A 26,246-nucleotide genomic window follows, 5' to 3' on the forward strand; every position below is an offset into this window, starting at 1 on the left:
CGCCGGCCCGCAGCCCGCAGCCCGCCATCCTCGCCAGCCAGGTTGGCCGCGCCGGCCCCGCGCGCTGATTGGATAGAGAGGGGGCTCGACGGTGGCCGACGCGGGACAGTCTGGCGGTGGCAGGGGTCTCGGAAACCATGGGTTATTGCAGTGGCAGGTGCACGCTTATCTTCATCTGTGGCATGCAACTGGTAAGTGACACTTGGGTCCTCTGCTTCTTCGGTGTGCCTTGGAGACAGCGGCCGGGGGGAGTGCCGGGGAGGGTCTGCCAGGGATGAGGGTGGAAGAAAAATGAAGAAAGAAGGCGACCGAGAGAGTGGCTGCATTTAGAATATTTGGGGACCTGCGGTGTGGGTTGCAGTAGAGGTGAGCCTGTCGCCCCTGCGCATCCGTCCCCCTCTCTCCAAAAACAGTTTGGCAGGTGCGGGTTAAACTTGTGGTCTTTAATTTCTTGAAGCAAAGCAAGATGTGCCTCTTGTTCCTTAGGCTTTGCATTCCTATTCCTGTAGCGGCGTGATGGTCACATGCGTTTTACTATACAGGTGTGAAACTGAGACGCAGGATTTCTGACTTTTCTTCTGTACACTTTGTGCCGTGTCTTTGTTTCTTCATTGGCCTGTGCTATTTTTCTAGGACTGTATTGTCTCAATTATGATGGTCCAAATAAGTACTATTTAGGGCAAATGGTACGCTTACAGCAGTCTGATCTGGAAGCCACCTCGAGTTCTGAAAGTATGTAGATGGAAAAGAAATACCTGCATGAACTCAGAAAAACCGTCGCTACAGACCGAAGCACTAACCTTTAAATCACAATTATTACAAGCCATGCCAGGGAAAAATATCCTGTGCTACACTGTGTAGCATATCGCTGCTGAAACAGATTGTTGTCTGATCCCATAGGATGGAGAATTGTAAGTACTTTTTGAGGAATACTGTACGCTTGCAAAGAGGCAAGGATCCAATAATGGCAAACGTCATGTCTCTGTCCATTCCCTAAGGGCGAGGGAAGGAAGGGCTGAGGAGAGAGAGTAGAGGTGAAAATTACACCACCATTAAGTGGTTAATTTGGTAGGAGGAACTTGTTCACTTGTTATCAAATAGCTTTCCTTAGAAAGTATAGATTAATCTGAATAGTCATCCACATAGCTTAGCAAGTGTTTCCTAAAAGCAGAGAAAAGGACTACAAGACAGGAGGAGACGTTTGTTTGAAAGTCTCATCAGGGAAAAGCGTTGGAAAGAAGAAAGATGTGCTGCTGGATCTAGTGGGAGAAGTCCTTAAGTTTCCTCCATGGTTTATCAGTTGTCCTGAAGCTCTCCAGTATTTATTGTTGTTTGGTTGAATATGGTAGTTAGCTGAAGTGCTTTTGTTGTGTTTTGACTCAGGATGCTTTTTTTCCAGGAAAGTTATGTGGTGTTATCTATTTTGACCTGTGAATGTTGCATTCTTTCACTTAGTTGTAAGCAAAAGAAGATGGACCTATCAATATACAATTAAAAGTGTAACATTTTCTCAATGGTGTGTAAACTAGTTTATTTTTATATGCTACAGATTCATATGTTTTTCAATAAATGATTTTTTTACTCTTATTGATAAAGCTAACCAGAATAATGAAGATGTTTAGTCTATTAGACCATCCATGTACACAAATATTCCACATTATATAAATGTTTTAAAAGAGTTCTTATTTTTATATATGATTCAGAAAAGATTACCGTTGCTGATTCACAATGTGAAGCATAAAGCAGAATGAGTGGGTGGGTAGAGCATTCTTGTGCTCTTTTCAATTTAAAAATTTTAGACTACAATTTAACTTTTAATCATTAATGTAGTGGAGTCTTATTATTGTACGAGGGAAGTGTCTATATCTGATCAAATAACTCTTTGTGTGATGAATACAAAGTTCAACAACTCAAACAACGTAAATTTCAGTAGAACTTAAATATACCAAGGGGGCTAAATAGAGAAAGTTGCATGATAAAGCGTAAAGTTTCTTTGTGTATGTGCATGTGTGTATGGGTGTGTGTGCATGTGCATATGTGAAACAATGTATTAGAGAAGTGCTAAATCACTCATGAAACATATCTGAGTCATAGCTAAATTGTTTAAGAAAATAGAGGTAGCTATAGTCCAGATGTGTTACCCTAAGCAGCAAGTATATGTATGAAGCCTAAGGAATATTTTATGCTTTATAGGTATCGTGTGATTTCTCCCATTCACGTGTTATGTGCCACCAAGCTACTATAATTAGCAGCCATGTTAATGCACATGCAGAACAAAAAACAAAGGACAAAGAGAGCCAATTGTTTTATAAGATAACATGATCAGATCTTAAAGGACCTTGGAGGTTCTTGGTCACTTTTCCTTCTTGGAAATATATTATTTAATTTGAAATAATACAATTCTCTTACAAATTATAGTAGTTGTAAAGCCCCACACAAAACAAGTAGAACTATATGCTTTGCTTTTACTCTTTCTAGATTTTTAATAACTTTTTGCACCTTTGAGCTATATGAGTAGAGATTGTTTTTACAAACAAACCTGATTTCTGAACTAACTTATAACTACTATACCATTGACTAACACACAATTTCCTCTTTGTTCCCTTCTAAAGTATTTAGTGTGCGATCTTGTAACATTTGGACAACTTTTTTGGTGACTCTCCACAATTTTAGATTTATTAAAACTAACTGAAGCCAAAGGAAGTCTAATATAAAAACTTTATAAATGTCTTCATTATATAATTTTATTAAGGTTCTTTAAAGACTAATCTCCACGAGTAGAGTATTGTATATTAGTCAAATTTAAAAGAATATTTCATGTACATCAATTTACAGTCAAGCTTAGGAGAGGATAAGGTAACTTTTGCTATTGTGAATATAGGTTTGTCATTCATCAGGTTACTTTTCAGAGCAAAACAGTATTTTAACAGTTTGACAAGTGATGGCCAGACACAAATATTCCAGAGAAATATGCTGGTAGGAATTTATATCTTTGGTTTTTGTTATATTTTTAAAATGTAGTTTTATTTTAATTTTTGACAGATTTCAACTGTAGAGAAGCATATATTCTTGTAAGAAATCAGAAAATCATTTTATGAGACAAAGAAGTAGAGCTCTATGACAAAAAAGTTCAATATAAAACTTTGATTTTATGAAAAAGTATCTGCATGTATCGCAATTAAAATCTTGGAGCTAGGTGGTGACACCAGCTTCAGATTTTAGGGTGACTCTCGTGGAAAGGGGTGTGATCCCTTGAAACAGATTTGCTCTATGTGCAGAATCCAGAGTTTAAGCTCATAATCTCAGCAATGTAATTTTCTTTTTTATCATTGCTGTCTTTAATGCTCAGAAACTGAAGATTTCAGATAGTAACAGAAATCACCACATTTGCAGGACAGATTTTGCAGCATAGGTTAAGAACAGTGTAACTTCTCATTTAAAACTTTGGACAACTTGTGAAAGAGTTTGGCTTTTCTTTTTCAATGTCTGGTGGAATCAAAGAGTACTTTATATAAGTGGTGAAAACTCCTGATATTTCTCAGCGCAAAAGCACTCAGTCATAATACAGAAGAACGTAACTTATTTTAGACTGGAAAAACAGCTTTATTTTCAAGTAGGGCAGCTCAGAATTGCCCATATTTTTGTACATCGGTCTCCTATGTGGCATGAAATGTGTGTCTCACCAACTATTGAAAGGAAGTCTAGATTTACACGCAACAGATTGACACTTGAAACCACCATTCCTGCCATGTGCTCTGTGAAATATGGCTAACCCGGAGCAGGTGCACCTAACGATTAGGTTAGACACGTGTGTGCAGCTGTGTGCACCGTCTCATTGGAAACCTAATTAAGAATGATCACTTGCTTTCTACTGCACAATTACTCAACTTTTCAGAGACACATGGATTCAGGAAAGGTCATGGGTTTAGAGATAGACTAAAAATTTTATTGTAATTGTAGAGTGATGTAAATATTGTGCATTGATGTAGTGTTCACGGATATGTGCAGTCTGAGTACTTTTTAGAATTTAGACTACTGAAATGAAGTGACTTGAAAGAGCACAGATAGAGCCTTGTGATTTTCCTAAAACACTGCTGAGAAGTGGGGCAGGTCTTCAGAAACTTAGACTACAAGTGTTCCTGCACAAACCCTCCTGCTCAAAGAATTTTAAATTTCAGATTCAAACGCCATCAGTAAAATCTTGAAGTTGTTAACTGACCCAATTTAAGAAGGCTGAGAATCCCCATGTAATACTTTATAGACTTGTGAAGAAAAAATATACGCTCAGAGGCTGCCAAGCTATAAAGTAACTTTATTTCTTAGCATGTTTTGTACTTTTGTGCAGAAACATTTTTTCAGCATGTTCTTGTTTTTAACTTATTCTTTCATTTTAATTAGCCCTGCTCTGCTTTATATGATGTTTGCCAACAAAGACACAGAACATTTTTTGTGTCCAAGGCTGTTTCTTGGTTCACAAACCAGATAACAACTTCTTATACTGTTACCCACCTAAAATGTCAACCAGTCAGCTTGTGTAGACCTGTTTCCTTGCTTCCTCAGGTAAAGGTCGTGGTGAGCAATGATGTCTGTGCACTTTCAGTCCCTCTGGAAGGGGACCCCTGTGTGACTAATGGCCCAGAAACGCAAGTGGGCGTTGCTGTGTCCTTGACCCCTGATGCTGCTCTACGTTTTTTTTTTTTTTTTAAGAGTAGGAGGAATTTATTGAGAGAAAAAAATCTTCTGTCTGAGAGGGGCAGAAGGGGGCCTGGAAAGTGAGTTGCCCACCCATCCTTCTTTGCAAGGGTGTTTTATTGAGCAAACCACGAAGTGAGGCAGGTTCAAGGTGGGACAAAGCTATAGTCAACTAATAAGATACAAGTTTAGTCGCTTAGGTAATATTGATCCAGTGGGAAATCGCAAGGTGAGTGTGAGGTGGGACAAAAGTATGGTGAAGCACTAATATTCCATCAAGTATAGTCACTAGAGTAATATTGATTAAATCGGGATCAAATGGGGAAAGAAGTCACATAGCAAGCATACATGGGCAGACAAGGACTTTTCTGGAAGGGGTGGGTTAAGGAGGTTTGGTCCTCCACCCCCAAGGTGATTGATGTCTATTTAGAATACCAATCACTGCTATTCATCTCTAACGAAAGAATATGGGTGTACAGTTCTTCTTTTTTTGATGTCTGAACTTCAGAGAATATGCCTCCAACCATAGTTGCCTTATGCATTGACTTCTCCAGGGCTCAGCCCTGTGTGATTGCTTACAATAGTTCTATTTTACTTAGCTATCTACAATATTCCCCTCTGAAGATGTACTCCTAACTGCTATGAGGAGGTAAGGGTCAAAGACTAATCTGGTTACTTCCAGGTGAAGAGGGTCATAGTTGTGATTGGTAGTCAGAGAAACTCCAACAAGGATCTATCTAAAGACCCTCAAGAGATGCCAGGTGTTCTTATCTTAGGTAGATGTACAGCTTTAAGTCTGGAGGAGATAAGGCCACAGAAACAGTTAAGTATGCATGGGCCAAATAATAAAATCAACAGGATAATTATGAATATAGCCACAAGGTTTTCCACCAGGAGAAGCCAGTAATAGCTTTCCATAAAGAGAATAAGGAGAAGGTGCAGGGAATTTCAGAATCAGACATGTCATTAACCTATTGTCTAATATCTTGAACAGGTATTGAGACATTAACAGAAGGATCAGGAATGTACACAGAACATTGTTTTTATAATTGTACAAGTCCCCACTTGTGCTGCTGTTAGAATGTCTAATGTCGTCCAATTTTGGAGGATGGCTTACCTCATTAATTTTACTTCTTCATTCAGGAGAAAGAGGCCAGCCTCAGTGTTGCTTAAGGTCTATTGAGTATAGTTAGTTAAGGCCTTGATGAGTTGCATGGCATCCTCTAACCCCAGGGAAGGGGTAAAGATAGGAGACAAATGATGATTCCAGTGAAGTACATTTGTAGACCATGTATGTTGTAGGCAGGTCAAATTTGCAGTTTTGTCAATACTTTTGATACTTCTGCCTTGTAATCATGCAAATCCCAGTGTGCATCTTCCTATCCACCCAGGGAGTAACAAGAGCCACAGACTGGTTCCACAGAACCACTGAGTGCCACTGAGGGCTTCCCATCTAATTCTGGAGTGATTAAGCCAGTTTGTTGCAAACCCGTCTTCAGCCTGTCAAGTTATTGTGTGTGTACACCGTTCAGGGGGTGTCCATCCCAAGTATTTAGTAGAGTTAGGCCAATGAAAATAGGAGTGGTTCTTATGTTCCCAACGTAAGGGGGCTTTTCTACTAAGATATCCTATAGTGGGGTTAACTATAGCTGATCATCCCTTATCTGAAAATAACCATGTTGATATCTATGGTTGTTGGTCCTCAGGAGAGGACCTTACTTTTATTTAATAGGGGTCCTACCAGAGCCTTTAAAGAAGCTTCAGTGGCATTGTTAGAAAAAATTCTATTATGTCCAGCATTGTTAAGAGTACAGTTTATAGGCCACTCAGCTATCTTGTAATGATGTGCTAAACTATGAACCATTGAATTCTTTTTCAACTCATCAGTACAGTGCTCCCTCACCTATAATGGGAGTTACATTCCAGAGACCCCCGTGATAGGTGAAAATCCACAAAGTAGTGGCATTATATTTATTTTATTATTTATATATATTTTTAAGGCTTTAAACACTCCTATAAACCTTTTCCTGTCTTATTGACCTTTCCCACAATCTTATAAACACTTCATATGCTCTTAAATACTTTCTATACTGTTAAATCTACATAATTTTAACAACATGTAGGATTCTATATGGGTACTTCATATGAGGTGAACAAGGAGAGATGCTGAATATATGGGCAGTACGGGAGAGCAACCAGACTGATACTACAGTCACTGAGCCAATCAGGGCTCAGAATAGAGAACACAGTGCTGTGGTTGGTCACCACAGTGTGCTGTGTATGCAAGTGGTACAGTATGGTATTCATCCACTGATGAAATATATAGTATAGTTTATTTTGATTTCATATGTTTGAATTAACCATATTCATATTTTTGTATTTTAAATTTTTAGGCAAAAATAATTAAAATCATAAATATTATATGAATACTTATATACTGCAAAATCCTGCAATATAGTGAAAACTCCATGATACAGAATTAGATATATGTTTTTTAAAAAACCTGTGATACAGTGAAGCCTCAATAAGTGGACTGTGATATAGTGAAAGAGGACTATATAGTCTTATAGTTTACTCTAGTTATCTCCTTGAAGTAGGAATACTTACCAAGGAAGTCCAGATGTACTGGACATAGGAGCAGGCCACATATCCAGAAGATGTTTGCTGTAAGGACTTTGCATATTCTTGTGCCCACCTTAGAGAAAGGAATTGCATTCTCCCTTAAGTGGTAAAATGATTAGTAAAAGGGCTAAGAGTAACATCTTAAATTACTTGTCTGAAGGCTTTATTTTTTCTTGAGTAAGAATCTTAAATCTTCTATGGGTTCTCAGGAGTATTCTGATTATGGCTGCTCACACTCAGTGATAGTCTCTGGTTTGCAGGACTTGAGTTGGCTATGGATTTTCCAGAAGTCCAGGCCTGCTATGTTGACAGCTGATGGAGTTAGCAGGATCATGATGTATGGTCCTACCCAAGTTGGTCTGAGGGAAGGGGATGATGAGGGAAGAGACTTTACCAGCATTAAGTCTCTGGGGTGAAATACAGGATTTCCCTTTTCTTTAGGTTGAGCTTCTATTAGCTATTGAAGAGTTTGCTGAAATTTAGCCAGTGGTGTGCTATCCTTCATTAAGGCATCTGTATATCTAAGAGAAAATTATTAGTGATAAAGGGGGATCCATAAAGCATTTCAAATGGACTGAGACCTAGAATTTGAGGTGTATTTCTTATTTTAGTAAGAGCTATAGGGGTAGGAAGTGAGACCACTGTAGGTGGATCTCCTCAGCTGTTTTGCAAAGATGTCTCCTTAGGGTCTCATGCATTTTTTCTACCTTTCCTGATGATTGTGGCCCTCAGGCACAGTGGAGGTGATAGTGATTGCCAGTGTGTGAGAGGCGCCCTATGTGACTGTCACTTTAAAAGAAGGCCCACTATCACTCTGTAAGCTCTTAGGAAGTCCAAATCTGGGGATGATTTCTTTTTCTTTTTTTTTTTAATTTTAAAGAGTAAAAGAAGGATAACATAATAATGGGGGGGGGCTTACCAAATTACAGACAAAGTGGTAGGAAATTATCAATGGTTATTGTTTTACATATTGTTATCTACAAGGTAGTTTCTCAGGAAAACAAATAGACAAATGATAGTGAGTTACAGACAAAAGAAGTAGGAGATTATCAATAGTTGTTGTACTATACTTAGGTATCTTCAAAGTGGCTTCTAAAGAAAATAAATAGAACTATACATGAGTGACCTACTGAATAATCATTCAATAATTCTCAATGGTTGTTGTAGGAAACACATAATAATAAACATGGATCCATTTAGGAAATAGGATAGGAACAATGCAAACATTACAGAGTTATGGATAGATTAGTAGGAAAATATCAATGACTGCTGTAATACATGGTGGTATCTTCAAAGTTGTTTCTCAGGAATACAGAGATACACAAGAAGGATCTAACAAGTAGTTACAGCCTAAGGGTTGTCAAAAATCAAGTGAGCCGTCTGGGGCGAAAGCCATTTTTTGTAGCATTTTCTCTCCAGCCTCCCATCACATTGGGACCCCACAACCAGTTAGTGTCCTCTCCCCAACTGTCAGCACAGGCAGCAGGAATCCTGCTGCAGACTTCTCCCAAGCTCCACCACAGCTTGTACTGTCAGGGGAAGAACGGCTTCCAGTGAGTCTCTGCAGGGGTTCTGCAAGGTCCTCCTGGTTTACAGCTTCCAAGCTGCTCTCGTGACCCCAGTCCGCAGGACCTCTGACTCCGCAGGCTTAGTCTGCATTCTCATGTTCTCTGAGTCCTTGTTCAGCAGCTACTCCTCCGCTGGCTCTGGACCTTTCTGGTTCTCAATGGCAGGAGCAAGAGTGTCCCATTGTATGGCATGTATTCAAAGAGTGTCCTGTTGTATGGCATGTTGTTTAAAGTTTGAATGATTCACACATGTCCGTGGGTGGGCATCTGCAGTCATTGCATGGTGGGCCAATTGTGTCACTGTTTCTCTGTGTCATGATAGATCTCAATTGAGCAGCAGCAGCTGGCGTAAGGGCTGGTGCGCAACAGCGCTCGCCGCCGCATGGCTCCTCATGTGCCAGAGACCCTCCCTCTGGGAGCCTATGAGGCAGGAAGCTAGCCAGCCGGAAGACCGGCGCTCCCTGCCCGAGGCTCCCCATGTGCCGGGGGCCCTCCCTCCGGGAGCCCACGAGGCAGGAAGCTAGCCAGCTGGAAGACCGGCGCTCCCCGCCCGTGGCTCCCTGTGCGCCAGAAGCCCTCCTTCTGGGGCCTACGAGGCCCTGGGCATGATTTCTGAGACTAAAAGTTTTACCACTCCTTGTGCCTTTTTTGTTCTACAAGGCCTCAACCCAGTTTGTGAAGGTATCTCCCCAGACTAGTAAGTATTGAACTGCTTTACTCTTTGACATATGAGTGAAATCAAGGTGCTGGTAAGTCTATTCTTAAGGGATGGGGATAAAATTGTGATCCATTGGCTCTTAGACCCCTCTATTGATAGAGTCTGATATTTTGGTTTAAGTGCCTCCAGTTTTAGCTATAATTATCCCCAAAATTTTGATAACTTATGAGAAGCAGATAATAATTAACACGTTATTTTTGATCAATGAAACACTCACAAGTTGCTGTAATAGACAACATATATTTTGTATTTGCAAAACCAGTCTGAGCATCATTTTGATTAGTTGGCAATCTGTGTATGTATATATTATAGTATTTAGACAGGATAAAAATCTCTCCCCAGGGTGAGAGCTAAGCCTTTAGGCATAACTAAAAGGAATGGATGAAGAGGAAGTTACCTCAGTTATAGCTTAAGTGAGTTACCTTTTATCTGGTGACTCCTTTTTATTGAGGTATGATGGCTGGAAGGAAGGCCAGGATAAAGAAGAAGGATGAAGAAACATATGCCAGTGTCCACCAATAGGCTTTTTTTCACTTTAGTCATGGTTACTCAGGGCTCCTCTTGGAGATGACAGGTGGAGAAGACAATCTGGCCAGAGGGAGAGGGCAGAGTGCCTCATGGCCCTTTAGTCTTTCTAGACCAGCTAGGAAGATGAATCTGAGCTCTGGGGCTTCTGCCTCAGAGTGCAGTCTTGCCTCCACTGAGTGCCTTTGCAGTTAGGGCATATCTGGGGGCCTTGTAAGGCAGTCCCTCTTACGGTGGCCTGGCTTTTGGCAGCAGTAGAAGATGAGATTGGTAGTTGTCAAACTCTTCTTGGAGCCCCCCAAAATCAGACTTCATGTCTATATTTTTTAAGTCTGCAACAAAGGCAGCCACTTTGTTGGTCTCTTTTCTTTTTCTCCTTGGCTTCCTCCCAGTCTCAAGTATAGAACACTAAGGAGGAAGTTTTTACTAAAGTATCAAGTGAGCTATCTAGAGCAAAAGATCTCTTTTGTAACATTTTCTTAATAGCTGGGGCCAACTGGGTAATAAATGTTTCTTTAAGGATAATCTGTCCTTCTGTTGAGTCAGGAGCTATGGACATATGTTTTCAGTGAGAGAAAGAGACATATGAACATTCATAGATTCATATGGATTATACTCTGAGCATAAATAAGAATTAATGTAAAGAAAGTTTGAACATAAGGCAATTCTGATCATTTTCCCTCTTTTTTACAGTATGATTCTAGTTGTAAAATAGCATCATAATTAATGCTTCTCACTGCATTTCATTTTGGCTCTAGGGGTAGGTAGGCCATGCACATGTGCAGAAAAATATCAAACAGCTCTTTTTCAGCACATAAGGGTTGAACATTTTCCAGTGCTTAAGAATGCATTCTAAAGGAGTAAGAGACTTTGACATTGAACCCCCTATGTTTGAAATGCCAAAGGAAATTGAGTGTCCTCTTTAATTTCTATTTGATTTCTATTTATACTCTCATGGCACCCTTGAGTATATTGCACTCCAAGGCAGATGGATGTCATCTGGAGAGAGAGCAGAAGACAAAATTCAACCAGCCTATCCACCCTCAAACTGGTGTGCAATTTTGTCTTCCCAGAGAGCTGGTGAACTTACTCCTGTAGGACACTTATGAGCACAAGTTACAACTGGTTCCAACTGTGACAGTAATGTTTTAAAGAAGGAAGCATAATAAGCATAACTTTGTAATAAACTATTGCTTTTGTTCTTTGAAAGAGGGCATATACCGAAAAGTGAGTTGGAGGTAAAGCACTTCTCAGGCTGTGAAGGAGATTACCCCTAGAGATAGACAGAAGGAACAGTTTACTGGAGAAATTCCACTTTGGGCCGGAGGGCAAAGAAATCTTCAAGACACTTTTGTTATCCATCTAATCACCTAGGCAATCCTTCCTAGCAACAGGACAAGACTATGCTTCATTTAAATTTTTGTATCTTTGAAATTCATAGGTTAAACTTACATTTATCATCTAGAAATAACATTTCACATGTTAGTAAAGGCACATTTATTAGTCTTCTATGCAAACATGGAAGAAAAACTAAAATCTGTTCCTTAACTCTTAGTATAAATAAGACACAAATGTAAGTCATTCCTCTGACAATTGTTTTCCTTTGTGAACAGGAAACAGTTGTTGTTGCAAGTTGCCTCAGTTTGAATCTTGGAGGGAAGGGTAGTATAAGGACAAGGCAGTTTTAAAGTTAACTTTCAACAAGTTGGAGAAAAATTTCTGACTTAATGGTAAAGAGAGAAAGATACAATAGATAAGTGGAGATTTTTCTCCTTGCTGGGAGCCAGTTCCCACTGAGGAACCTTTTGGGTATCTACCAGAGAGCAGCCCTGGCCTTAACTCCTCAGTTGTTCTTAGTTTCTATGGACCATACAACCAGAGATCAGTCTCCAGAAAGGACTCCAGCTGTCTGTTTGGTCAATATTCCATTAACCATTGGCTTCAATAGGGATTCACCAAAAAAGTTGCTGAGGAAACCTGTCCTCTGCTTTAAGAGTGGCATCTGTTCTAAGAGCATTTAACTAGCTGGCAGAATAACCACCATTTGTCAGAGTTCTACAAGGCATAGATTAAAGAAGCAAGATCATTACTTAGCACTTTATAAGTTTACAATAAAGGTTTAAAGTCCACAACTTATTATCAAAGTATTTTCTCCATAAATATAAATAATAATTAGACTTAGAAGGGGAAGAGGAAAGGTTGGAGATCCTACCTTAGGCTAAATGTACTTTGGTCCCATAAGTGTCGTGCTTTGGAAATAGCTACTTCTGGTTTCACCTAGAGGTCAGTTCTTTTTACTGTGTCTCAGGTTCAGTCTGCTGAGGGAGACTTGTCCAGAGCACTAAGGTGGGATGTGGATTTATGTGTTTTCTCCTGGATGAGAAAAAGTCTGATGTCTCATCTGACCCAGAGATGGGTTATGTGTCCCTCATCTAAGGTGACTTCCTTGTCTTATCATTAGCAAATGCCCACTTTCTGTGAGTTTAACTTAGTTGTTGCATAAGAGGAAAAAGTTGGAACAGTTTAGAGTTCTTTCTCTCTAGTCTCACATGCCTCCCACCCCAAAAGGAAAGTACAAAGTGGCAGAAAAAAATTATAAGATCGTAGAAAGGAAGTCTTCTCCTCTCATGCTCATGATGAGTTATAGAGACAATTTGTCCCTGAGTTGTCACTCTTAGCCTGGAAAGGTGAGAATGGGGAATCTCAAGAGCTAAGATTGCCTCCTCAACAGTGTAAGATCAGACCAGAAAGAAAACTGAAGCAGAGCATGCTTGACATTTTCTCTAGGGTGCAGAGAAGAATCAGAGCCAGTCTGTCTCAGTGAAACCTGTCCTCCAAGTTTTAAGAATGCCACCAACCTAGCATCCTTTAACTGGTGGAAGGAGTCCCAAGTTTTCTTACATAGGCATATATATTTTCTAAATATGAGCTAGATTTTATTAATGAAAAGACAAATTTTATAGCACTTTATATCAAAGCCTATTAGGTGATGCTCTAATATTACATTTTCCTAGTGCTGCTAAGATAATAAACCACAGCTGTCGAATAAGTCAAACAGGTAAAAGAAGGAACACTAGTAAGTTCAGCAACTAAGTCCAAATGAAACATATGCAAAACCAGAATAAATTTTCCCATTAAGGAAGCGTTATAACCTTGTAACCTTCCCATGTTTTCAATTTAAATTTCTATGGAGCATGACCAATTATAATAAAATTTTGATTACCTAAGTATGTCACAATCTGACATATATGAAACAAAACAAACTCTTACCTCTGTCCAATTATCTCAGTGGAAGACCTCCAGAAGATATAGGGAAATGAAACTCCTAACTTGCTAGATGTCCAAAATGTCAAGATAGTGTTCTGTAAAGTTGAGGAATGAATTGTAGGAACACTGGAGGTTAAGAGCAGGAAGAATTTATTGAAAAAAAGAAAGCTTCTGTCCGAGAGGGCCAGAAAGGGTCCCAGAAAGTGGGTGGCTCATGCTGCTATACTTTGAGGTGTGTTTTCCACTTCTTCAGTCAAGAATCTCAGAATGAAAGTCAGGGATGCTTTAAAACAAGAAGCATTTAAATATAAATACTTAAAAAAATACAATCTGAGAGACAGAGTACATTTTTATATTTCTGTGTTTAGCCAGAAATAAGCATTAAAGTCACAGTATAATGTGTGTTAAATATTTTAGTAATTTAAATTTTAAAGAATATATATTAGTTATGCTATTTGGTAGTATTTCAAGTAGCACAGTGTCACATTTCTATAAATGATTTTGAAACTAAGATTGCTGATAATGTATGTTATCCTATGTCCAATGCCTTATTCCACAGAAATGTCAGGGATCATACACATAGGGAAAATATTTCTATTCTGCTTTTCACCTATGTAATGAAGTCTCCCAATTGTGTACCCTTTGTCCATGGAAAATTGATAGTTGTTTATTTTCAATATATAATACAGTTATGTGTTGCTCAATGGTGACTTGTTCTGAGAAAGGCATCATTAGTCTGTTTTCTTGTTGTGTAGACATTGTAGGGTGTACTTGTAAAAAACCTAGATGATGTTGCCTACTGCACACTTGGCTATGTGGTACAGTCAGTATCCTCTATGAGTTTGTTGCTGACTGAAACATTCACAGAGTGCATGACTGTACAGAGGCCACTGTGACACAGGTATATGAGGTTCTCTTCCACCCCTACTTTCTCTGGGATGGAAATAGAATTATATGAATTACTTGATCCTGCCATCTCCAAGAAATTGATTATGAAAGATCAAAATAAAATATTTCTTTCATCAGATTAGAAAGAAAAATGCAACTCACCATTTTCATCTTCTTTCATATTGCAGGTATGTTCATATATGAAAGCTGTTGGTGTTTGCCAAAATTACCTGCTTTGTTTTCCTAAAATGCTGTTTTCCTTCTTTTTGCTTAAACTGTAAAACAGGCACTGGGTCTCATAGAAGTTTTCTAGTGTTTAATATTATGTAGGCTGTAAAATTTTTGTTTTTCCAGCTTTGAATAGGAGTATGGGACCTTCCAGTGCTAATAATTTTTACCTATTCAAGTACTTACAAGCCGCCTGCTTTTTTTTTTTTTTTTACTCTTATTAATCAATAATGATTACATTCACTGTAGGGAATTGGTGCATGTACAGGACACATTTTAATTCTTTTTTTCCCCTTGTCTACCCCCTTTTCTTATTCCAGCATCAGATTCATTTATTAATCTTATAAGACTTTGTAGTTTTAATTATCGTATCTATAGTTTGAAAAAACTCTTGGAGAAGTTACAGATAAGCTTATTAATGTGCTATTCGAAATGAAGTTTTCAAAGATTTTGTGTCTTTAATAATTTGGCATGCTTTTATAATCTATGTTTGTAAACTATTTAAACAGTAATTAAACAGTAATAAAAAATTATTAGTTTTTGGACACCTGTTGAGTCTAAATGCTAAATAAGGTTTGTTCTGTTTTTGCAGAATCATGTCTGGTGATCTTATGGGATTTGTGATAGACATTAACATCCTCCTTTTACTGAGGAGGAGGTAGAAGCCTTGAAAGATTAAGCAGCTCCCTCAGATCACCCCTTAGTAAGGAAGTGGGAGAGCTTGGATTCAAAACCAGGTCTTTCGGACTCTGAACCTCCTGTGTCTCACTGCCTGGCTTCTGGGTAGCAGAAAACTTGATCAGTATCTTATATTTGCTTTACTAATGAATGAAGGGTCCACCTCCAAATTGCTTGGTGCCACACTCAGAGTTGAACTGACCCAGGACTGCTCTAGCTCAGGGAAGCACAGGTGGTGTCAGGGTGCCGCTCCCAACCTTCCTGGCACAGGTAACCTGAGGGTTCCCTACACAAGGGCTGTTGAGATTACCCTGAGAAGGTGGTGGAAGAGGCTTCCACCTAAGTGGGCTGTGTCCCCTCGCTTCCCACTGGAATTCGTCTGTTCCCGAGCACTGCCGAACACACCTAGAGTGCACCCTAGCAAAGTAAGCCTTGCTGTTTCTGTCATTACAGTATTTAAGGGTGGGAAAGAAGGTTGCAGCTGTTGTGCATTTCTGGCCAGCTCTTGACATAACCACTCAGTGTTTGGAATGTTTTGTATGCTTGAAGAAGACTCTGCGAGAGGAATGTGTATACTCACTTGTCTTAAATTCCTCTTTTTATTTAAACCAATCTCTGGTGGGTATCCATGATGCAGAATGTTAATACTTGTCATTGCTTAGGTTCTCCAAATCCTACATCTGTTCAGACCACTATTATTAATACAATTTGCCAAAATTATTGTGGTTGGAAAGGTCTTCGACTAAATAGGTGAATTGAAATATGTAGTGACAAGCTGGAGTTCACTTCTTGAACAGGAGGTGCATTAAAATCCCTTGTGGGGCTTTTTAAACATGGATCTTCTTGCCTCAACCCAGATTTTATGACATTTTAGGTCTAGGGTAGGGCAAGAGAAGGGGCATTTCTAAGGAATTCCTGGTTGTTGCTGATATTGTTGGGCTCTACCAGGCCTTGAGAGCTGCTGGCTTGCAGAAAAGAATAGATCTACATTTAATGGTGTTACAGGATTGCATGAACCTGATTTTGAAATTTTCCAACTCAGTTAGGTATTTAGCTTATTTCTTCCTTTGGCTTCTTAGTGATGTGTGAGAACACTTTTCTTATGGACCCAGTATGGTTCTTTCTGACTCCTAGGTTAGTCTTACTCAGAAGCTTAGCATATTCCTGCTGGCTTGAAGCACTAGTGGTAAAAATGAATGTAGTTACTTTGATCTGTCTTTTTACTAATGAAATTAATAAACAGCCACCCAACGGGACAGCTGTACAGGTAGCACTGGTGGTTCAAGCCATCCATCAGCTAGACATAGAGACTGCAGCTCCATTGGGAATGTGTGTAATAGAAATGGAAGGTCATTTTACTGTGTTTGTGTCTTTGTAATGAGTAAAGATTGAGCAGAATCTGCCAGCATCCTTGTGCCTGGTAATGTTGCAATGGAATCAAATACTTCAGATGTCTTTCTTTACTAGCTCAGACTCTAGTCTAAATTTAGACTAGAGTTAGAATCGTTGTAATTATTATTGCTTTAATCTTTCAAAATTCTTCATCTGAGGAGCCCAGAGGAGAGACAGTATATTTCTAAGCCACATCAGCAGTGGATCTGGTTGCAGCAATCAGTTATTTTTAAAAAAAACAACATTTTTTTCTTCATCTACTCATAATTTTGACGGACTGTGTAAAGGAGGAGTATAAATTTAGGTGCAGGTAGTTTAAGATAGGTAAAATACTTTTGTCTCTGATATGTATAATTTATTTATTTAGAATTAAACATGGATGTCACAAACCTTTCAGCCTGCTCTGTCAGGCTAGTGTCTATAAAAGTGTTTCACAATTCCGCTAATCAGAGCATCTGTTTCCCACTGTCCCCACAGGTCACAGTGCGTGTTATTATATCACCAGCTCCAAGAAATCATACACTAAATAAACTCTTGGTTAATTTCCCTTAACTGAGCTAATATTTACAAAGTGCTTGCAGTGGTCCAAGAAACTTCTTTTTCTGATTGCCCTTATTAATCTTCCACGAAACTGGTATTTTCAGGAACTTCAGTGAAATACTATTCTAGACTAGTCATATTTTCTAATAGTTAACATTAAACAATTACCTAAATACGTAAGGGCTAAAAATTCATTATGGAAAGCTATGTATGAAACATTTCTAACTGCCAATAATACATAAAGATATTTATGAATATCAAATATTACCATATTACTCAATAAGTGAATAGAAGCATCTTGTTTTCAGATACTTGACTTTTTTTTTGATACGTTTGAGTTTCTTAAAATTATATTTCAACCACTAACTAGAAAATTTCACTTCAGTTTTAGTCCAGTTAGTTGCTGATGTTGCAAAGGTGAGGTCACTGTGTAGCACTCGAGGGAGGGCATTTGCAACCTTGGAGGACCCTGGCCAGCACATCTGTGGAGACATTCTCCTTTGCCAGTGGTGCATGAGGGGCAAGATCCACACCTCTGAGGACAGAGCTGGTCCTTCAACACCACGCCCTGTGGGGTCGCCTGTGCAGGAGGAGAGGGCAAGAGCCTTCATTTGTTTTCTAATCAATGCGCCCCCCCCGAACAATTACACATTTAAAACCCCTGACAGTGCTTCATTCTTTGAAAACAAATGGGTCTTAGTTTGGAAAGGAGGGCTCAGATCATTATAGCCCACTCTCGTTCACAGAAGTCTTTGTTTGCATTTGTATCCTACGAGTTACACAATGGAATAAGGAGACATTTTAAATCTTTTCACTCACAGCTGAGTCAAACCATGGAGAGATCCATGTTGTATCTGAACTCTTCTGTGGTAGGGAACTCATGATAATCTCCAGGGCCTTCTAGCAGTGGAGATGCAAAGCCCCCTACCCCTATATTAATTTTAGAAAGGACAGTCGCTGACACCATTGAGAAACAAGAGAGGGAAGGATTTCTCCAGGCATCAAGGAGAAGAGCACGCTGTGTGCTGGCGATGCGCTCCTTCCTGTGGTTCTGACCCCAGACGACTGTGCTGAACGTATCTTTAGTTACAGCACTTGAAATGTTGGGAGGTATGTGATTCTGGGGGTCAGAATTCACCCCGAAGGCATAGTATTCTGACCTCACTCTTATTAATCTAGAAGGCCTAGACGATGTTGCCACTTGGCTCCCCGCGGAGTACTCTGAAGTCAGGGTCTCTGGATGTGTTTAATTCTAGTTATTGGAGATACTGAGAGAGCTACATCTCCGAGGACTTGTGAAGCTGTTGGACATTTGCTAATACACAAATGGTATAGAAAGGGGACTTTATCTTCTTTTCTTTTATAATGAAACAAGCACAAATTTTATAACTTGTTTTCTAAAACATTAGGACAATGTATAGTGTTCTATAATTCTTACCCTTATGAATGGGAATGGATGGAGTTTCATTTTTGTCCATCTTTTATAAAAATGCAGTTCCATTTTCTTAACTCAAAAAATGTTAGTTCCATAGGGCTGTTTAATAGCATTTATCAAATTTTGCTTCTTTAGTGGCCTGGTCCTAAGGACCTGCTTCTTCCTCTACAAGACTGAAGCAGTGTGGGGTGCGGGCTTCTGAATTTTCTCAGGAATGTACTTCTGGTTTTATTGAACTTTCCTGAGAAGGTTCACGGGCTCTTAGAGATACAGAAGAGTGCTTTCTCCATTAACCATTTTACCCACTGTCCCAGAATAGACCTCTTTTCATTTATACAAGTTTTCCTCCAATCAGGTAAATGACATAGTTTCAGTACACGTTTACTAAATGTAAATATTGTAGCAATAATGTTTGCTGACATTAATTATATACCTCTTTTATTTTAATGCTTTATGGAGACCTGTTGAATTTCACTTTCCTTTCATAAGAGTAAGGTGCTTATTATCACGGTTACTATGCTTGCTTTAACTCAGAATTTGTTAAATTGCATTTAATATTTTAGTTTTTTCTTCAATGGAAAGAAATAAACACAGATTTTTTTTGAGGTTCTGTAGTCATTTGGCACAGACTTTACAGATGGGTGAGTTTCCTTGTGTATTTGCTGCTGGTAGGCCATCTTTCAATGGACTCTTTCATCACATGAATAAAAATACACCATTCCGTGGGCAGAGAGCCACATGTGCGTAGGGCCCTGCCCTGGATATTATGAGGTGGAGAAAACCCTGGAAAACTTTCACCTGGAGCTGTTTCCTAGCCAGTCCCAGTTGGGATAATTTTAAAAGGAATGAATTCATGAATGGTTGCAGGAATTTAAATAATTGCTAAATTAGCTTTATCATGTAGGATTCATGAAATGCCCACACATGGGCAGCAGAACGAACGTGTTGGAAATTAGGATGTGATCTCACTGAAAGGGATGTCAAGCCATGTTTCTATCATAAATCTAACATCTAGTGGTTGTAATAATTAAAGATTAATTTAAATTGCAACCTGATCCTTATTATTTATTTACTAAGCCATACTGCTTACTTAATATGGTAGTGGTTAAAAACATTTTCTGTCCTCCGTTGAGTGTGTTTTAAAGCCACATTAACTCACTGTAAGTAAGATCAGTGTTTGTGAGACCTGAATATTGATGTAGACTGTATCATCTTGGTCTCGCTTTTTTTTCTCTACCTGGTCCAGTTTTAAAAATGTTCACATAAATACAGTTTAATATTATTGATGTTACTCAGTCCATTTGATGCAGTTACTTAGATATTCCAAAGGCTATAGAACATCAATATATAAAATAATTCTGTCTTTACATTTTATATCTCCACAGTAATGGTTTTTCACTTTTTTGTGTATCATGAATCTTTTGAGAATCTTTAAAAGCTACTCACTTTTTCATCAGAAAAATGTTCCTATCGCTTGCGGGAATTCACACACTTCTGATCACAGTCCATTAACCTTAGGTAAGAATCTACTGTACATAAATTCTTTTCTTTTTCTTTTTGGTCTTCTGTTTCATCAAGAGTTTCTGCTTATTAAGAGCTTTAATTTAATCGTATTGCACTCAATCTAAGAGATTATATGATTATATGCATATTTGTTATACATCAATTATATATTTTAAAGATACACATACATACACATGGATATGGTGTGTGCATGTGTGCTTGTGTGTCTGTGTTTAATGCCAGGTATGAGAAGCCATCAGTAGTCATCAGTAGTGGAAACAAATTAGACTTTTGTCAAGGAGATGACATGATACATCTAAATGCCTCCAGTATAATATAGAACAGTAAGAGGTATAAGAGAAGTAGACATAAAGTACTAAGCAGATTTTGTGGAAGGATCAGTAGTAGCCTCATAAATTGATCCCAGGGCATCCCAGGAGGAAGAAGAGATAACAATAAAGAGGTTAGAATTAGGAACCTTCTGTGGGACACAAAGAGTAAAACCAGAAAGTAGGGGAGAATTGGGAGGTGAAGCAGAAACAGGAAGGGCAGGAGTCTGGTTTGTGGATAGACTAGAGCCTGTTTGGAAGAAACTTGGACCTCGTGGGGTAGGATATTTGTGTCTTTTCATTTTAGATATTGAAGCAAATGGCCCAGTGCTCCATAGTACGAAAAGAAATCACACAGTATGAGAGAGGAGGGCCTAGGGTTTCATGCAGGCCCTGTGTGGAATGTGAGGGCAAAGAAACAGTGCATTAAAAGCTGGCTAAATTGCTGCAAAAGCATTTGTGAAATTAGGTGGCATGCATTTGTATGAAAACCAATTACTTTTCCATCAGTGTACAACTTTCTAAGAATTGGAATGAAAAAACAGAAAACAAAGTTTCTCTGTTCATAGATTGAACAGAACTAAGGGTTTGTGAGTTCTAAGGAGGCTGTGAGATAAAGGTAAGTGTGATGGGTCAGTTGTGTCAGGATGGGAAGGGATAGTTAGGCAGTTGGAATGCAGATGTCTGAGAATAAGGAGGTGGTGTGGCAGAAGTGAGAAGAGGCTAGAGGTGAGTGAGGTGGGTGTGCCAAGAGCCCAGAAGTACAAAAGTCTAGCTCTTAGAGAGAGCACTTCCTGTCTGTTTTGGAGTACTTCCTGTTTTATGCAGAGCATTTCCTGTGTGCTGTAGTACACTTGCCATGTGATGCCACGTACTTCCTATGTGATGCAGGTGATTGTCCACAAACTTTGGCAAGATGCTTAGTTGTTGGGAAATATGTGAGTGGATAACGTCCAGCTCTTACAAGAACCATCACTGTGTATTTGACTTACTGAAAATGATTGGAAATCAGAAGAGAAACACCATGCAAAGAGGGCAGTGTTGTACATCATGGTGTGAACTTGGGTAGAGTTTGGTGTATGCAGTTGAGGAGTTGGAAAGGAAGGATGATTCAGGAGAGTGTGAAGGCAGCTGGGTTACAGCAGATAATTTGGAAAGAAAAGACATGTTTGTTTAGCCAGTATGCAAACAGAGCCCTTATGGGAGGAGAAAGGTAGGCTTCAGGGGGAGTATTTTTGTCCACTTCAGCATGATTGCCATTTGGAATGGCGAACTCTATTGTGAGGGGCTGTTATGTAAATTCAAGGCTGTTTTTGACATCACTTGCTTATACAAACTAGATTCCAATAATGTATGCCCAGGTGTAACAACCAACAGTGTCTCCAGATGTTGCAAAAAATGCAAAACGTGTCTTTGTTGAAATCCACTAGATGGAAGCAAGGATCTGGAAAGGGTACCTAGAAGTAGTAAAAAGCTTCCTTCCAGCAGACTTCGAGTTGTCCAGAGGGCAGAGGGCAGGATCACATGGGGGAGACACCAGCTGTGAGCCTGTGCACCGCCCATCTTTGAGCATCACGCTTGGGGCACATGGCCCTGGGTCGGAACTTTGTGGAGGTTTACACAAGGTCAGCACCGAACTCTTTCCCTTTCTGCTTGACCCATAGAAATAGAATCTGCAGGGAAGCACCCTACGTAGGCGTTTAGAAAACTCTGGATGATTTTGGTGTTTTTCCAAGCCAGTAGTAAATTTGGAGAATAAGCAAATGGATTAATAACTACGAAGTTTTGCAGGGTAGACAGGATGGAGGGAGAAGGAGATTGGGAGGCAGTGTGAGACGTACATTAGGAAGGAGGGCTGCTGAGTAAGCGTTTGTGGGAGTATTGACTGGAAAGCAATGTTGAATCTAGATTTATTTGAAAGCTACTTTTTTATGGTCAATTATGTGTTCAGCCAAGCCTGTAGTATTCTTGGCTGTTGTGCTCAGTTTAGTTTGAGCCAGGTGGATTTTATCTAAGACCCAGTCAATGTCACCTTTCTTTCAGTGCCAGTAAAGACTGATGATGGATATTTGACACTTCTAATTTATCTTCTCCCAAGTGTGACATTTTGCTGAAAAGTGCATATAGTATATATTTTGACATGAAAGGTCTTGACTAAGAAATATTTTAGATAAGGTTTGCATGTTAATTATGAGATAGATGTATAATTATTTATATAAAGGACAGTCATGTTTTCCTGCATCTGAAAAATTGTAGGTCAAATTTTGAGTTTTCAATTCAAGTGAACAAGTAATCATTTTGCTAGTCTCCAAAGAATTTAGAAACTTTTCTTTCCTCTTCCAACATCCACTCCTCTCTCTCTCTCTCTCTCTCTCTCTCTCACACACACACACACACACACACACACACACACACACTCACACACTCACACACACACACACACTCACACACTCACACATGTTCCTACTGCTTACCAGAAACTTGTATTTGGAAACACTTATCCGAGTAATATTGCTTAGGTGTTCTCCCAAACTCAAGCATATTGAACAAGCATTTGGATGTTCGATATCCTGATTCATCAGAAGGCCTACTTATTGTCAGACAGTGATAGTAAAACACCGAGGTTTATTTTTAAATTATCCTACCTGCTGGGTATTTCTCTTGACTGACTTGATTTCTCGGAGTAACAGTCCTTTGGTGGACTCTAGTTGGCCTGCTTTCGGGAAGGGGTTGGTAAATGACAGTACATCCTGAAGGTCCTTTTAGCTTGATGGTTTTATGATTAAATCTTGCTCTTGAAAATTCCAAGAACCTGGTGAGAAGATGCTTTTCCAACAACTTCATATTGCAATAGAAAACGATTCATACATTACCCCTCTGCCTTCTTTAAGACAGAATAAGACAAATTAGGAACTATAGAGGCAAAACTAGACAGAAACAAACCCTAACACTCAGAATGAGATGGAGGTGAACCTTTTTGTCTTTGCATTTATGTACAGTTCTCAAAAGATCTTCTTAGGTGCTCTGAATATCCAGGTGAATGGAAAGGTGACTCTGTGTGTGTGTGTGTGTGTGTGTGTGTAAGTGTGTGTGTGTTTATGTGTGCATGTATACATGCTGGGCATAGGACAGGAGGAAGACAAATAAAAATAATACTCTTGATAAGAGATAAGTTAGGTTATCAGAGATAACTTTGATATATACAAGGAGAGGGATTTGTTTTAGTTGGAATATACTCTTCATTTCCTAATACACTGTTCACCTAGATGTGGGTTTTCTGCGGGGCTTGTGAACAGTAGTATGTAGTGCTCAAGGTGCAAGCAGCAATCTTCCACCAGCATACTGTCCATAAAACCTCAGTGCAGAGTGTGATGGAGACAGAATATAGAAGCCTGCTGCGCTCCCTGGAAGTTTAGATTGGCCAGATTGCAATTATCCCCCACTGGGCTTGAGCCAGGACACACATTACTGCATGTTCCTTTCTGTCTAGCCTAATTAAAGAATTGTTGAGAACTAACAAAGTTGGCTGACTTGCAAAAGGCAATGCTTGCTAAAATTTGTAAGTTAAAAGTACTTGACAATGTGACCTGCTTTCTGTGCTGGGGTCATCTTATTAATTAAAGTTTTCTAGCCATCTAATTAGGAAGTACAGTTTGAACTAAGTTTGGAGGGTTCCCAGTCTTACCTGCGAGTTTAAAGAAAGAGGAAAGCAGGAAAATGGCACTCAGTTGAAGCAAAGGAAAGGACAGCTAGGTGGTAGACAAGCCTTCGGAGATGCCCATACCAGCTGGGCCATTATTTAAGATGCACTTCCTGTAAAGAGACTTTAAAGGGACACCAGTGAGTTAGCTTTTAAAGTAGAAATCTGTGCCAGTCCCCAAATTACCTCTTGAACTAGAATGGAAAGCTGGGAAGCATGACCAGCAGTGCTGATTTAAAGTAAATAGTTTGCTCATTGCTTGGATGTTACGGCTTATTTTTTCAGCTCACATAGTGCTTTGTCAAAATAGCAGGAACAGAAGGAACAGTGTGATTTTAGATGATCGCTTAACACTTAAAATGATCCTTTCTCAGAAATGAAGCAGATAAAATGTCCTCTGTGTCTTTTCACAGTAGCGTTCTGGAGCTGAGACATCATTTTTAAGTCCTTAGTAGCCTGAAGTGTAGTTGTCATCTGCATCTTTATAATCATATTGTGCCTAGAACAGTGCTGTATCCGAAGTAAGACACCTCTCAAAACGCCCTTCGCCATCTGCCACCTGGCGGACTAAGGAAGAAGTGCTCAGAGAAGAGCCGCCAGGGTGGTGTGACCCATCCGCTAATAGAGACCTGTCAGTTCAGGGATCGGTGCTCATCCTTTGCTCCTCTGGAAGTCATTAAAGTGCACTCTTCCTTACTGTTTCAAAGAAGAAAAGTGGGAAAGAGGGGACAGAAGACAACGTTTAATTTTCGTTGGCAATTTAAAGCGAGATGCATGTATTAGAAGTGAAGCGGTCTTTATCGGTTCTGTAGACACAGTTGTAGGTGCAGTTTGTAGACATAGTGGCAAAGTCATGCGCGGTGGCAGAGCTGTCTTTCCTCTGCCTATGTTCTAACTGCCACAGGTTTCCTGGCTGAAAACGTCATGCCAGGACCCGGTGGCTCTGCCCATCCGGAATCTCTGCGTGATGGCTGTTCTGATAGTGAGTCCAGGCCACAGATGCACCATACAGAATTTATTTATGTGTCTTGAAACTGAATTCAACTTCTTAAGATTTGATCCTCGCTTTGAAGTTAACTGGGGTATTGTTACCAGGCCTCTCCTATTAGCAATGCCTTCAACAATTTTTACATTGTTTAAAGCCTATACAGAAGAAATAATAGCTTCACTTAATATTTGAAAGTTTAACTATTGCTTATGCCCATTCTTCTGCAAGAGATTTAAAAATAATACTTGTCAAATTATAATTGCAATTTTAGGCTTTGTTTGAGGAGTAATTACACTGAATATATCATAAGTCAGAGTAGAAAAAGCATTCTAGCTGTTTCTGGTGCTTTGGCCTCCTAAGCAGAGCAGCTGATGGTTTACATTATTTTGGCCCTTTATGTTGTGCTTTAGTGAGTAATATTACATTCCAGCCAATCACGTGTCCCTGGATCATGACACGAATTGACAGTTTAGGGAGGAAAAAGAACTCTAACCTGCATGTGGAGTAGAGTGAAATTGAGGTATTTTTGTAGCCCATGAATTTCTACATATATGTGTCATCTACTTTCATCATTAAACACGACCCTCCTAGGACACATGGCTCCTTAGTGTTGGCCCTCACCGTTTTAGATCAGGTGTCTCATCTTTAGCTTGCAGGCTGAGAGCAGCTGGTGTCAGGACAGGTGCCGATCAGAATAATGTTGATGTAAGATGCTGCTCAAATGGATAGTGCAGCGGGAGTCACTGTCTCTTGATTTGATCATGCTGGCTCTAAAATTTATTTTTTGATCTGGCATTTGACTGCATATTATATTGAAAGAGCTGGAAGTCACACAGCGGTACAGTTGCAGAGTACAGAACCTGAAGCAGATGCTGTCACCTTACTTTACAAATCCCATATCACCATTAACAGTCTCTGCCAATGGAAGAATCGTGTTGTGTAACAAAGGGTAGGTATTTCTCTTTATGCCTTAAGAAAAGCCCTAATTCAGACCCACCATGGTGTGTGTTTTGGGGGGAAGGCAGGCTGGAGGGCAGATACTGGGGAAAGGGGTGTGACTGTGAGAAGGTAAAGGAGTATCAGGTTCAGAAGTATGGTCTATAGATTCCTCCCCCTCAGTATGGTTAGGAATGCTGTGACATGAGAAGCTGGTAAAATCTTCACAAATTTTGT

At 39.4% G+C, this 26,246-nt stretch overlaps 1 protein-coding gene across 2 annotated transcripts in view; it reads left to right on the forward strand.

The window, feature by feature from the left end:
• The first annotated feature begins 6 nt into the window (after positions 1–6).
• The window catches only part of Nkain2 (Na+/K+ transporting ATPase interacting 2), a 937,374-nt gene continuing 911,134 nt past the window's right edge, over positions 7–26,246 (forward strand). For both annotated transcript variants that reach the window (XM_013516706.1, XM_005389154.1), the window contains exon 1: positions 7–191. In XM_013516706.1, coding sequence (XP_013372160.1) covers positions 138–191 — 54 coding nt within the window. In that variant the 5' untranslated portion in view covers positions 7–137. The remainder of the gene's footprint in view (positions 192–26,246) is intronic.

The sequence above is a fragment of the Chinchilla lanigera genome, unplaced genomic scaffold (genome assembly GCF_000276665.1).
Source record: "Chinchilla lanigera isolate Chin_1 unplaced genomic scaffold, ChiLan1.0 scaffold00035, whole genome shotgun sequence".
In the NCBI taxonomy this organism is placed as follows: domain Eukaryota; kingdom Metazoa; phylum Chordata; class Mammalia; order Rodentia; family Chinchillidae; genus Chinchilla; species Chinchilla lanigera.